We start from the raw sequence: 13,340 nt of genomic DNA on the forward strand, positions 1-13,340 counted from the left end.
ACTCACCCTGGTATCGAACAGTCTTGCGTGGGATTGGGTTCCAGTTGAGACCAAGAGACTTCTCCCATCCAACCAGAAACACCAGGAGCAAGACCTTCGTCCCGCCCGGGGCTCCCATGTCGGCTCCTATTGGTCGAGACTGCCTCTGAGTGATGGGTGCAGGGATCAATCGGCTGATCAGAGGGACTCGAGAGAGCAGCTCCTGGCAGCCTGCCGAGAGAAAGAAAATCAACATCACATGAGCTGGAAGCACGAGTCACTTCTTGTATTGGCCTGCAGACAATTTCCTCAGTGTTTACAACTTTCCCACCAGAAAGCCACACCGGACCGTTCACACATTCAAGCTGCACCCAAAGATAAATGTCTTCTTTTAAAAACATGGAGTATAAAATTTAACATTATCATCAAAAAAACAAACAGAATTGAGTTATGCAAATCATTAAAGCCAACAAGGACATGGCAGTAATCAGTGAATACGCCTCAACAGAACAACATTTTAATGACTTTAGGTCTGGAAGGATTCCTCTGTCCATCCCTCGCTCTCTATAGTATATAATCATCCAGCTATTGCTACTCAAAATGTTCAGGAAAATAGCGTATCACTGCACTCCCGTCAGGACAAATCAGCAGCAGTATATTAAGCTGGGTTATCAAAGTTAATTGGCGCTGGCAATGCATCAGACGCCAATGTGTCGGGGAATGAATGTCGAGGCAAGGACAATCCAGTGTTGTAAATGAATTGGTTTATACCTAATGAACTTGTCAAGAGCGCGGCCACAGAGCGACATCAGAGGAAAGGATGATGGACTTGTTACACTGCTGCAGGTGAGACAGATGCACGGGGCCAGAGGGCGGATCTATAGTAAAGGGGTCCTAATATGCTAATGTTTATGTTTCTAATTGCTGTTTACATGCTTTAATGTTCAAAAAGTGCTTTATTTATCTGCTCTGATTGGTTAGCTGGCCTGCTCTGTTGTAATTGGTCAACCGCTTAGAGATGTCCCGCCCCTTAGCCTATCACGTCCATTTTGTTTTGCCAATAAAAGCGTAAGTACAAACGGGTCAAATGGAGGCGTTTCAGGAAGTCTAAAAATACTTCATTACAATTCCTGAGTACAAAATGTTACTTGAGTCATTGTAAAAAAAGGATTATCAGCAAGATGTATGTGACGTATACAAAATAAGATGCCTTATTATGCTAAATGGCTCTATTAATATGTTTGTGTTATGGTAGTTTGTATAACTTACAAATACACGTGTTTTCAAGTTGTTATTTGTCAATGTGGAGCATAGTTTGGACATGTGTTGTACTACTGAATAGATTAGCTATATAAAATGATATGTAAATTAATGTAATTAGTAATTTATGTGACATCAAGTACACAATTGTTACTCTATTGGTCAGATACAGGAAGTCAAAACACAATATGTCCTTTTGAGCATTAGAGGAGTTACAGTATAAAGTACCTCAAAATTAAACTTTAGTACAGTCTTTATTTCGAACAGATTAAAAAATAACAAATAACAAATGTGAAAAACAGAATACAGTATTGTTATAATACAGTATTTATCCACATTCATGGTAATATTTGTATATTCAACAACAACAACAAAAAAGTCTTCATATTAATAATAATAATAATAAATCATATGTGTCCGAAAGGGAGTAGGAGGAAGCAAATGCTTATTAATTCCCACCCCTTACTTGATCAATGATTTAAGCAATAGCTCACGACAGGCCCAATAGCTTCGCGTCGGGCCGAACCACGCCCCTTAGCTGTGATATAATGAGCATATACCACGGCCTGAAGTGAGCTATTGCTTTTATAAAACGGTTACCAAGTGTGGCAATATGAAAACAAAATACACACTCTAATTTAAATAGTTTTTATTAGTAAATAATGATGTTCAAAATAAAATAGTCCCTCCGTTGCCTTCTGCGCGAAACATAGAGCGAGGTGGTTGCTATGCAACAACACTAACAGCTAGCGAACATATTAGACAGAGAGCGTTGATCCATTATTTGGCTATTTATTTACATTCAATTGTATGTTGCCGTTTATTGTGCACCCACTGAAAACCTGTCCAGCATCAGTAGCATGGCTTACGTGGTTACTTGTTGAGGTTGTTCTAGGCTGTTGCTCGGCGTGGTGAGAATATTGCTCCACTTTCTCCGGTCCCCGAGATTCGGTTTCCAGTAGCTCTAGTCTAGAGAGAGCTTTCGCACCTGTGGCCACTAACGGTCATCATTTCGCTGCTTTGTTTCAAGACCCGCATCAGAAAGCTTTTGAATGGTAGTAGGCCTACTATACTTCTCCAGTTGGTCTACCTGCTCTTCACGTAGCTCTGCATGTCGTCCTTTAGGTGCTTTTTTTCTGGAGATAGGCACTGCTCAATCCACTCCTCCATAGAAAGACCTCCCCGGAGGTCGAAGTTAATCTTAAATGTTTCCATCTTATGCTTTGTAAGTTTGTTCCGTAACGGAAGAAATATAAATATATTTATAAAACGGACAAGTCAAATAAAGCAATCTGATTGGCCGGTAGTGTTTTTGCGGACCTCTTTGATTACAGATTTGAAAACATCGTTGCTTGCTTTAAAAGTAGCACAATTCATTATGTCAAACCTTGGAAAGTATCTAGATATCCCTGCCCTAATGCCAAAGGAACTGCACACTGTATGTTTTGCCGTTTGATGTCTATGTCTGGACCGCTGCGTAAAAAGGAGGGTTTCTGCCCCGTTACTTCTCCGCTGCTTTCTTGTTCCAGTATGCAGTTTGCTTTTCAGCCCAACGGTATACTGTTTTTCTCAGACGCGGAGGGATACTGACTTGTTGTGAAAAGTAACTTACAATTCTACCCGTGGTATACGCTCAGTATATCACGGCTAAGAACCAATCAGATTGCTTGATTTGACTTGCGTTTTATAATGTCCTTTAAATCATTATGCAAGTTATTCCTACATACATTTACATTTATACATACATATACAATAATTTCTCATCTTCAATCACCTTTCTTCATTCTCATATCATGTTTCTGTACATCCTTTTAAACTGAATTATGCTTGTGCTTTGTTTTAACTCCTGCTCCAAACCATTCCATAAAATCACCCCACAGATTGTTAAACTCATACTTCTCAGAGTTGTTCTGACCTTGAGTTGTTTAAAATGTAGATTTCCTCTCAAATTATACCCACCCTCTCTGTCTACAAACAATGTTTTTAATTTCCTAGGAAGTAGATTATGTCTGGCTCTGTACATGATTTGTGCCGTTTTAAATTTAACCAGATCAATGAACTTCAATATGTGTGACTTCAAAAATAATACATTAGTGTGTTCAAGATATCCAACATTATTGATAACTCTTATAGCCCTTTTTTGTAATGTGCATAATGGCTGTAGGTTGGTTTTGTGTTTCCCCAAATCTCCACAGTAAATCAGATATGGCAATATTAGTGTGTTATATAAAGTATACAATGAGTTGTAGTCCAGAATGTATCTGGCTTTTCCCAATATTGCCAGTTTTGCTTTTACATGAGTCATATGAGGTTTCCAGCTGATGTTGTGGTCTAAAACCACACTAAGGAACTTAATTTCATATACTCTTTCTATGTGTTATCTAGTATTAATTGTATCTGTGGATTTGTTTTATGTTTTCCAAATAACATAATCTTTGTTTTTCTTATATTTAATGATAATCTGTTTGTGTCAAACCAATGTTTTACTTTAATCATTTCTGCTGTTATCACTTCCATTAGCTCTTTCAATTTGTCACCGGAACAAAAAATATTAGTGTCTTCGGCAAATAAAATAAATTTCAATATATTTGATACTCTGCAAATGTCGTTGATGTATATTATGAACAGCTTTGGACCCAACACGGACCCCTGAGGTACTCCACAAGTTATGTTCATGTATTCTGATTTATGTTCACCAATTTCAACAAATTGTACAGTAGTTAAGTATATACGTACTAACTGTACTGAGATGCAGCAGATGACACACTATCATGTTCGTTTGACGCTTGTGAGGACCAGCAGGCACTTCAGATTTAACGGTGTCACATCGTCATTAATACTGAACTCAGTGACATCCATTACTGCCATAAATGTGTTGAATCAAGATGAAACATGTCACTAATTAAAAAAATCAACCGTGAGCAGCTTTATATAAATTCATTTAGCAGAGTGTTTAGGTGTGAAAATAACCTTTTTAATAATTGTTTTAATAACATTGGACTGCTGCCATTAGTAGATTTGCTGTAGCCACCTGTGCTGACAAACCTCCATTTCCAACGATGCCAAATAGGAGATTACACAGCTTTGAAAGACATAACATGTTCTGATTGTTTATATATAAATCTGCGAGTGCATAATTGTATTCATTCAAAAACATGTCAAGCTGATTTCAGAGTTAGAGGATCTAAGCAAATCCGTACAAATGATGAATGACCTGTTTTATTGTACCGAGTTGTGAGATATTCTTAGGCAATGTTTTGAAGCTATAAAATGTATTTCAATGGAATTTGTTTGTGTTGTTCGCAGCAGTGTAAGTTAATAACAACATCTTAAGGCTTCGGTATGCTTTAAATGAACCTTGCGATGTGATGGATTGTTAGTTTCTATTCAGCATCCTCAAATGCCTTCACTACCTCCTCCTGACTGCTTGTACAAATGCACATCAGACTTTATCCTTGAAGGCATTCATGGTGTTACACTTGCAAAATGGTACCCGAAAAATGGCCGATATCTGTGCATATTGGTTATCAGATTGTCTGTTTTTAAAAGGTTACAGAAAGCATCGTGAACGGGTGGACACCGTGATTTGGGCATTAGAAGTTGGGTGTCAGACCCTGTTCAATAATCTGATAAACGCCATGTTTGAAGCCCACCTTATCGACTAAACACTGTGTCCGAACTTTCCACATAGTGTCCTTTTTCCTCAGTATCTCCAGCCAGGCTTTTTTTTTAGTAACTGGAAGGGAAACTGTTTTGTTTAAATGTCATTTTTAAACGCTGCGAGTACCACAAGAAAATGAATGTTCACTTTTTCAAATGGCAAACACATCTCGGAGAGGGCTATAAGGAGGGCATAAAACCAACACCTATCAGCATGGCTCGATACAACTGGGAGTAGCAAAATGGAAAATGTTATTTTTTTTGTATTATGGGTGAGATGACCCCTTTTATGTTAATGTAAGGTGACCTTCAGTAACTCACTGACCACAATCTAAAGGAAGTCGAATGACTCTGACCTTAATACTGAACTAAAACCACTGCACATACAAACAAATATGAATCTTTCTTAATGTTTGTATTCTCACGAGGACCAGTTATCCTCTTAATTGGAATATAAAGGTGCAACAACACACACACACACACACACACACACACACACACACACACACACACACACACACACACACACACACACACACACACACACACACACACACACACACACACACACACACACACACACACACACACACACACACACACACACACACACACACACACACACACACACACACACACACACACACACACACACACACACACACACACACATTGGAGAACGCATCCATTGACTATTAAACAGGCACAAAATGTCAAACTATATTTACTCAAACCTGACAGACAGAAAACACCTCTCTACGTGTAGCACATTGTACATGTCCTACTTTCTCTCCCTCATATTCCCACAAGTGAATATTTAATTCCAGTTCTTGCAAGAAAAAAAAGCCACTTGACCTATTTGAGGATTGGCAGGGGAGGTCATTGAGATTTGAAGATGTGTGTGTGCCCACGTCCAGCAAATATGACTGTTATTGATTACACGTTTGAAGGGAAATCAGAAGAGGCCTCGAGAGGAGAAATCAGACATCAAGTACAAGATCCTCCTGGTGACATACAAAGCCCTCCATAACCTGGCCCCATCCTACCTGACACACACAGACACACTCCCACTCGCTCTGCTGCTGCCAACCTCCTGTCCCCCCCCACCCGGACCAACCTCAAGTCCTGGGGCGACAGAGCCTCCTCCGTTGCTGCACCCACCCTCTGGAACTCACTACCCCAGTCCATCAGAGGTTCTTCCTCCCTCACAGCATTCAAAACATCACTCAAAACCCACCTGTTCAACACTGCATTCAACCACTGACCCCCCCCCCCCCTTTTTGTATTTCTTTGTTATCTCTTTTTTATTTGTTTTCTCTTGTCTCTTTTTCTCCTCTTAATTCTCTGTCAAAGCGTCTTTGAGTTTCATGAAAGGCGCTATAAAAATCCCATGTATTATTATTATTATTATTATTATTATTATTATTATTATCCCCCCCCATATCAGATCATAGCGGGGTGCTGTTCAATGAGCGTGCTTAAACGCTGGGCTTGGGAGAAGGCTCTTCAAGCCTCGCAGTGTCGTCTAGCAGCTTTATTGGATCGATGCTGGAGGCCCCCGCCGGCCAACGCTTCAGTGAGCTAAGATTGAGATGGAGATTGAAAGGAGGGGAGGGAGGGATGAAGCTTTGAAATCATTTAAAGGGAGACTTATGGAGAAATAATACAAAAATCACGTTGCAGGAGGCTTACAGTTCTTATTTCCCCCCCTCCCTCAACATCCCCCCCTCCGTGTCTGCGCTGAGAGGTTACCAAGTGGAGTGCGCATCCTGAAGGCCGGATTAAGTGGAGAGGCAGCGTGTAAACACTTCAGGGGAGGATGAGGAGGAAGAGGGAAGTGGAGGAGAATGAGATGCAAGGCTCCTGACGGAGAAAACCATCTGTGCACACCTCTCTGTTGTTTCCTCTCGTTGCTGCCTCTCGCTGCTTTTCTTTAATTCGATCTCCCCTTCTCTGACAGTCACCAGCTGAACAACAATATCTCTCCAAAAGCATTGAACCATTCATTGATTTACAAATGTAGTACATAATGGTATCATCATCTCCTTTCTGTCTGTCCTCGACGTTGCCTTTTCAGCTATTGTACGTTGAAAACGTTGGTATTGATAGAGATATGTGAGACTCTCAAGGGACTGCTGCAACCGGCAAGGTCACATGACACTGGACTACTCGCGTGTACTTCTTTGCTTGTGTACTTGTTCTGTATAATGGGCTTCATAGAAACAAAGCCGTTAACAGTAGTGCCTTTACAGATGCCCTCACTGCAGGTCTTAGCATCAGATTTCACCTGCAAGGATCGATTCAATATCAAATGACACTTTCCGTACTACTGCTGCATTATCACAGCATTCTCAAAGAGTCCTCTCCTACTGATGTTCAGCTGTATATCAGTATGTAGTGTCTCTACTTTAAAGAGTCCTCTCCTACTGATGTTCAGCTGTATATCAGTATGTAGTGTCTCTACTTTAAAGAGTCCTCTCCTGCTGATGTTCAGGTGTATATCAGTATGTAGTGTCTCTACTTTAAAGAGTCCTCTCCTGCTGATGTTCAGGTGTATATCAGTATGTAGTGTCTCTACTTTAAAGAGTCCTCTCCTGCTGATGTTCAGGTGTATATCAGTATGTAGTGTCTCTACTTTAAAGAGTCCTCTCCTGCTGATGTTCAGGTGTATATCAGTGTGTAGTGTCTCTACTTTAAAGAGTCCTCTCCTGCTGATGTCCAGGTGTATATCAGTATGTAGTGTCTCTACTTTAAAGAGTCCTCTCCTGCTGATGTTCAGGTGTATATCAGCATGTAGTGTATCTACTTTAAAGAGTCCTCTCCTGCTGATGTTCAGGTGTATATCAGTATGTAGTGTCTCTACTTTAAAGAGTCCTCTCCTGCTGATGTTCAGGTGTATATCAGTATGTAGTGTCTCTACTTTAAAGAGTCCTCTCCTGCTGATGTTCAGGTGTATATCAGTATGTAGTGTCTCTACTTTAAAGAGTCCTCTCCTGCTGATGTTCAGGTGTATATCAGTATGTAGTGTCTCTACTTTAAAGAGTCCTCTCCTGCTGATGTTCAGGTGTATATCAGTATGTAGTGTCTCTACTTTAAAGAGTCCTCTCCTGCTGATGTTCAGGTGTATATCAGTATGTAGTGTCTCTACATGTCTCCATGCTTTAAAGTTCAAAAAGCTCTTTATGTTTCTCATACTGCCTGTGCTGCAGCACCTCTTTCCACCCTCTGTCTGAAACCAGAGCCCAGTCTGCTCTGATTGGTTAGCTGGCCGGCTCTGTTGTGGTTGGTCAACCGCTAAGAGATGTCCCACCCCTTAGCCATCATGTACGACGTGTTGGAGCGCTAGCCAATAGAGAACCGCAGTGACGTGTCCTAAAACCCGGAAGTAAACTTCTTCCGGTTCTTTCTCCATAGGATTTTGGAAAATACCTGGAACTCAGGTCTGAGGCTGACGCACATTTAAGAGACGGATCACGTTTTGTTCAGCCGGATAATCTCCACATGTCTACCCATCTCTTATCATTTTGGAATCATAAATCTATCGATCATAAATCTATCGATTAGATTTATGATTCGAAAGTTATAAAAGTAGACGGGTTTTAGGACTGCGGTTCTCTATAGATGCGCGAGTGTTACATAGTGATGTTTGGAAGTCGACAAAGGAGTCCAATGGAGGCGTTGTAAATATGTACAAGCACACACACCTTTAGAACCACACTACAGGAAAGGGAAAACCCCAACAAGTATAACAGTGTGCTTATTTTCATTATTGTCAACATGTTCAAATCTCCTAATGTGGCCGAGTGGTGGAAGAAGCGCACACACGATCTACTATCCTTCACCTTCATTCTAAAGTAGCAATGCTACATTATAAAAAGCACTTAATTGCAAGTAAGAGCATCGATTCGAATTTGCTCTCGAGTAGAAACCATTCCAAAAGCAGCAGAGGCGTTTCCTTCCCTTCATCGTGATTCATGGAGCTGCTGGGATAGTGCCAATACAGCCAGTCGCGCCATCCACCATAGAGCAATAACAATCAGCTGCAGATTATCTAGAAGCAGTATTGTTTTCTGCTCGATGTCGTTGACTACTTCGCTTCACTTGTCACCACAGTGCTGCGAGGGGGACTCTGTTTCCGACTCGTATGACGCCGCGTTGTGTCGCGAGAGAGGCGAGACGCAGCCTGGATTTCCCCCCGTCGTCCAAATTAACTCACTCGCTCCGTCTCTCACCGCGGCCTCTTTCAGGTCCTGCGGTGTCGCATCACTCTGCGGGCGGTATCGAATCATCCTGTAGCTGCTGGTGTTGTTGTTGAGCCCGGTTCGGCTAACGAGCTGAGACTCGGCAGCCTAATAATATGAGTCGGCGCTCCACGACAGCGAGCTCATTAAAACATACGGAGAAATAGGCCGCATGTTCTGATTAGCTTTCTGAGCTCCTGTGTGTGCTTTGGCTGGCTTGTTCTGTAGGTGCCTGAGTGTGTGTGTGTTTTGTCAGAGTGTATTGGGAGGTAAGACGACTCCCTGTGGGGAGAAGCAAGCCAGGGTCATTTATTGGAAGTGAGCGGATGTTTGGGGAGGAAACAAGAGCGGGCCCAACCCCCAACCGGCTGCCCTCGTTTCATCACTGCTTCACATCTTTGTTTTCCGTTGTCCGTTTCCTGCCCTTCGTTTTCCCCTCCTCTGCTATTCTGGAAACCTTTTTTCACACACACACACACACACACACACACACACACACACACACACACACACACACACACACACACACACACACACACACACACACACACACACACACACACACACACACACACACACACACACACACACACACACACACACACACACACACACACACACACACACACACACACACACACACACACACACACACACACACACACACACACACACACACACACACACACACACACACACACACACACACACACACACACACACACACCAGCTGATTGGTAGTCCTTCCAGGCGTTGTTTGACTTTTAACCCCGACCTCTGACCCTTTTGTGGGGTGGAGAGATAGGGCGATCACCCTCCGCCCCACCACTCTGACTGTCACACCGGAACAGACTGAATGTCCATTAACCTGTAACTTCCCACACACACACACACACACACACACACACACACACACACACACACACACACACACACACACACACACACACACACACACACACACACACACACACACACACACACACACACACACACACACACACACACACACACACACACACACACACACACACACACACACACACACACACACACACACACACACACACACACACACACACACACACTGCTCCCCTTCACCTCCCCCCTCCTCTGCAAAACAAACATAGCATCTACCGTCAGTTCTCTTCCTTCCTTCCTTCCTTCCTGCAAACCCCGGGCCCTCCTCTTTTTATTGCTCCGGGAGCATTGGAAAACACACACACACACACACACACACACACACACACACACACACACACACACACACACACACACACACACACACACACACACACACACACACACACACACACACACACACACACACACACACACACACACACACACACACACACACACACACACACACACACACACACACACACACACACACACACACACACACACACACACACACACACACACACACACACACACACACACACACACACACACACACACACACACACTAAACTGGATCAAACAATGTCACACCTCGTGAACGGAGGGCTTTGTAGCGCTCGCTTTGAAATCATCATGGTGGGAGGTTGGAGCAGCATGGGTGCATAGATGGTTCAGGTGTACATGCCATAAATCTGAAGATAGGTTTTTAACATTATATTTAACATCATTCATTTGAAAACATTTTAAAAAAGTACATTCCCAACATACGTACTTATATTGAGAGCGTTTAAGAGCAATGAGAGCATCAGGGGACAATGGAACTCACTCAGAATAAGAAGTAAAACTCCTAGTCAAACCACTTCTTACTTATTCCTTGTTATCAGAGTGGCAATAATCAAACGCATTACAAGGAGATGGTTGAAATTACTAAATATATTTAAATGAAATCTATGAATTGGAGAAAAAAAAACATGATCATAAGAAATTAAGTTCATATGTTTGAAGATAGATAGTAAACATGGATGAGGTGTACAGCACGAAATAATGACCCTGCTGTTAAATGAGACACATTTAAATGTATGAATATAAATTATATAGCTGTTATCTGTACAAATATATCCTATAAACTATTGTTTTATTTTCCTTTTTATGGATTTTATGTGATATAAATATATTATTTAACGTATTTTGTTTTAACAGTATCCTTACATTACATGTCACTTGTTAGTCGCTCTTATCCAAAGCGACTTACATACTCAATACTGTGGACAATCCCCACAGGAGACATTTGGGGTGAGTGTCTCAGGGACTCAACGACATGCTGACTGCAGTGGGGTTTGAACCTGTGGCCCCTGATCCGAACACCAACACACAACCCACTGCGCCACACGCCTCCTGTGGCGATCGAGGCCCTATCTCTTGCAGAACATTTCCCCAAACATAAGGAAAAATGGCCAAATGATAATTTTGTAACCCGAGTCCATATCCTGGCGGTTGCAAAAGTTGTCTGAGAGTTTCTGAACACCCCGGTCAGCGTTGGAAGAAGATGTATCATGTGGTCATTTCACCAATTTAGACTTTAGATTTTATACGGCGGAAACGTTTCGATCAGAGATCACAGGTCCCTCCAACACGGGTTCAGTGATTTAAATCCAAGCCCACATGCTGTAAGTCGCTCCCGATGACAGCATAAACTAAAGCTCTGGAATATAAATGTACAAATATAAAACGGCTAGGCTTGAGACGACGCATTGAAAAAGAGATTTCAAGGTTTCGGGTTTTCGTCGGGAGAAAAATAGCCATGAAAACAGAGTTAAAAAATATCATGTTAAAGAGCAAAATGTATGATTTGTGGGATGAGGGAACTCAGGAAGGGCTTTTTTCTTTTGTATTTTTAATTATCATACAAAGTGCGGAGCCGTGCATCCAACAGCCCTTTATTGCACTGATCAGTACTTTTCTGTGCAAGAAAGATGAGAGAGCTAATGGAGCAGACATGGACTCTCCATTGAGGGTAAACACATGCACACACCCACGCAGCACACTGAGCATCTGAGAGTCTGTGTACAAAGACACAGGTGGACTCTTAAAGCAGGTAGAGTGTGTGTGTGTGTGTGAGAGGCTGCTCCTTCAGTGCAATAACAAGCCTGAGTGAGCTTGCATATAAGTGACAGCATTCACTGGCGTATGTGTGAATATAGATGTGAAGAAAGGGGCGTGAGCAGTCTTTATGTTGACCGGCTGTGTGCGGATGCTTTGCCAGCAGACTATACGGTGTGTGTGTGTTGCGCTTGCACAGATGAAAGGCCGACAATCAAAGCAGGGTTTGATCAGCTGCATGCGGTGTGTATGAATACATGAGGATGAATGCAAAACAAGGCGCGTGTAATACCCCTTTAAAATGTCTGGCATCAATACGTGATTTCCCTTATTTGCACACAATTAATGATTTAGCTAACCAGCGTTGGGATATTTCGCAATTCCAGCTAATGTCATTGACTTTCCTTTCACGCGGTGATTGGAATCCACCTCCCATCCTAATTACCTCAAACTGGGGCGGAACGAAGCACCGCGGTCGACTTTAAACAACCTATTTCCACTTGATGGAAATGTCAAAAGAAAAGAAAACTCCCATGAGAGTTTGCGGTGTAACATCTTTGGTGCCTCTCCCCCGCCGCCGCCCCCCGCCAGCACCCTGCTCTTTCATGTCCCTCCCCTGGGAGATTGTGCAGACTTTCAAATCTCCATCGCTCCTTTCATCCCTACTGTAACTCCTGCCCCCCCCCGCCTTGTCCGTAACACGCTTGGCTGGTCAGGCGTGGTCGGCTTATAATTCTTTGATCCCTGCTCTGATCTCCTCCATCAGTGCCGGGGGCTCCAGCTGATTACAGGTGAAATGGATCTTATTTGGACTGTAACTCCGGGCCGAACACCTGCTCTGACCCGCGGAGCTGCCAGAGGAGGGGGAGAAGAGATGAGACCAGATAGACTGAAGACCAGCTGATCAGACACCTGAGCCTTTGGTCTGCGGCGGAGAATTCTTACTCCGAACTATTGATATCTCAGTACTAACTTTCAACAACAGTGGCACCCCTATTTGATATGTTGCAACACCACTGCTCATGTGCAATATACCCTTTATTTTTCTAAACATGTATTAAAGAGGCCTCATTATGCTTCGTGGGGGTTTCCCTGTTCCTGTAGTGTGTCATATAGGTGCATGTAAATGGTCTGCAAAGGCTAAAATCCCTGTGTTCCCTCCAGAGGGAGATTCTCACGCATCCATTGGACTCC

General features: G+C 42.6%; 1 protein-coding gene across 1 annotated transcript in view; it reads right to left on the minus strand.

The window, feature by feature from the left end:
• sema4c (sema domain, immunoglobulin domain (Ig), transmembrane domain (TM) and short cytoplasmic domain, (semaphorin) 4C) overlaps positions 1–201 on the minus strand; it is a 61,824-nt gene extending 61,623 nt beyond the window's left edge. Inside the window, 1 exon segment of the mRNA XM_034090567.2 lies at positions 7–201. Within this exon segment, the coding sequence (XP_033946458.2) occupies positions 7–118 (112 nt within the window). The 5' untranslated portion in view covers positions 119–201.
• Between the last annotated feature and the right edge of the window lie 13,139 nt (positions 202–13,340).

Source organism: Pseudochaenichthys georgianus, chromosome 9 (assembly GCF_902827115.2).
Source record: "Pseudochaenichthys georgianus chromosome 9, fPseGeo1.2, whole genome shotgun sequence".
NCBI classification, from domain to species: Eukaryota; Metazoa; Chordata; class Actinopteri; order Perciformes; family Channichthyidae; genus Pseudochaenichthys; species Pseudochaenichthys georgianus.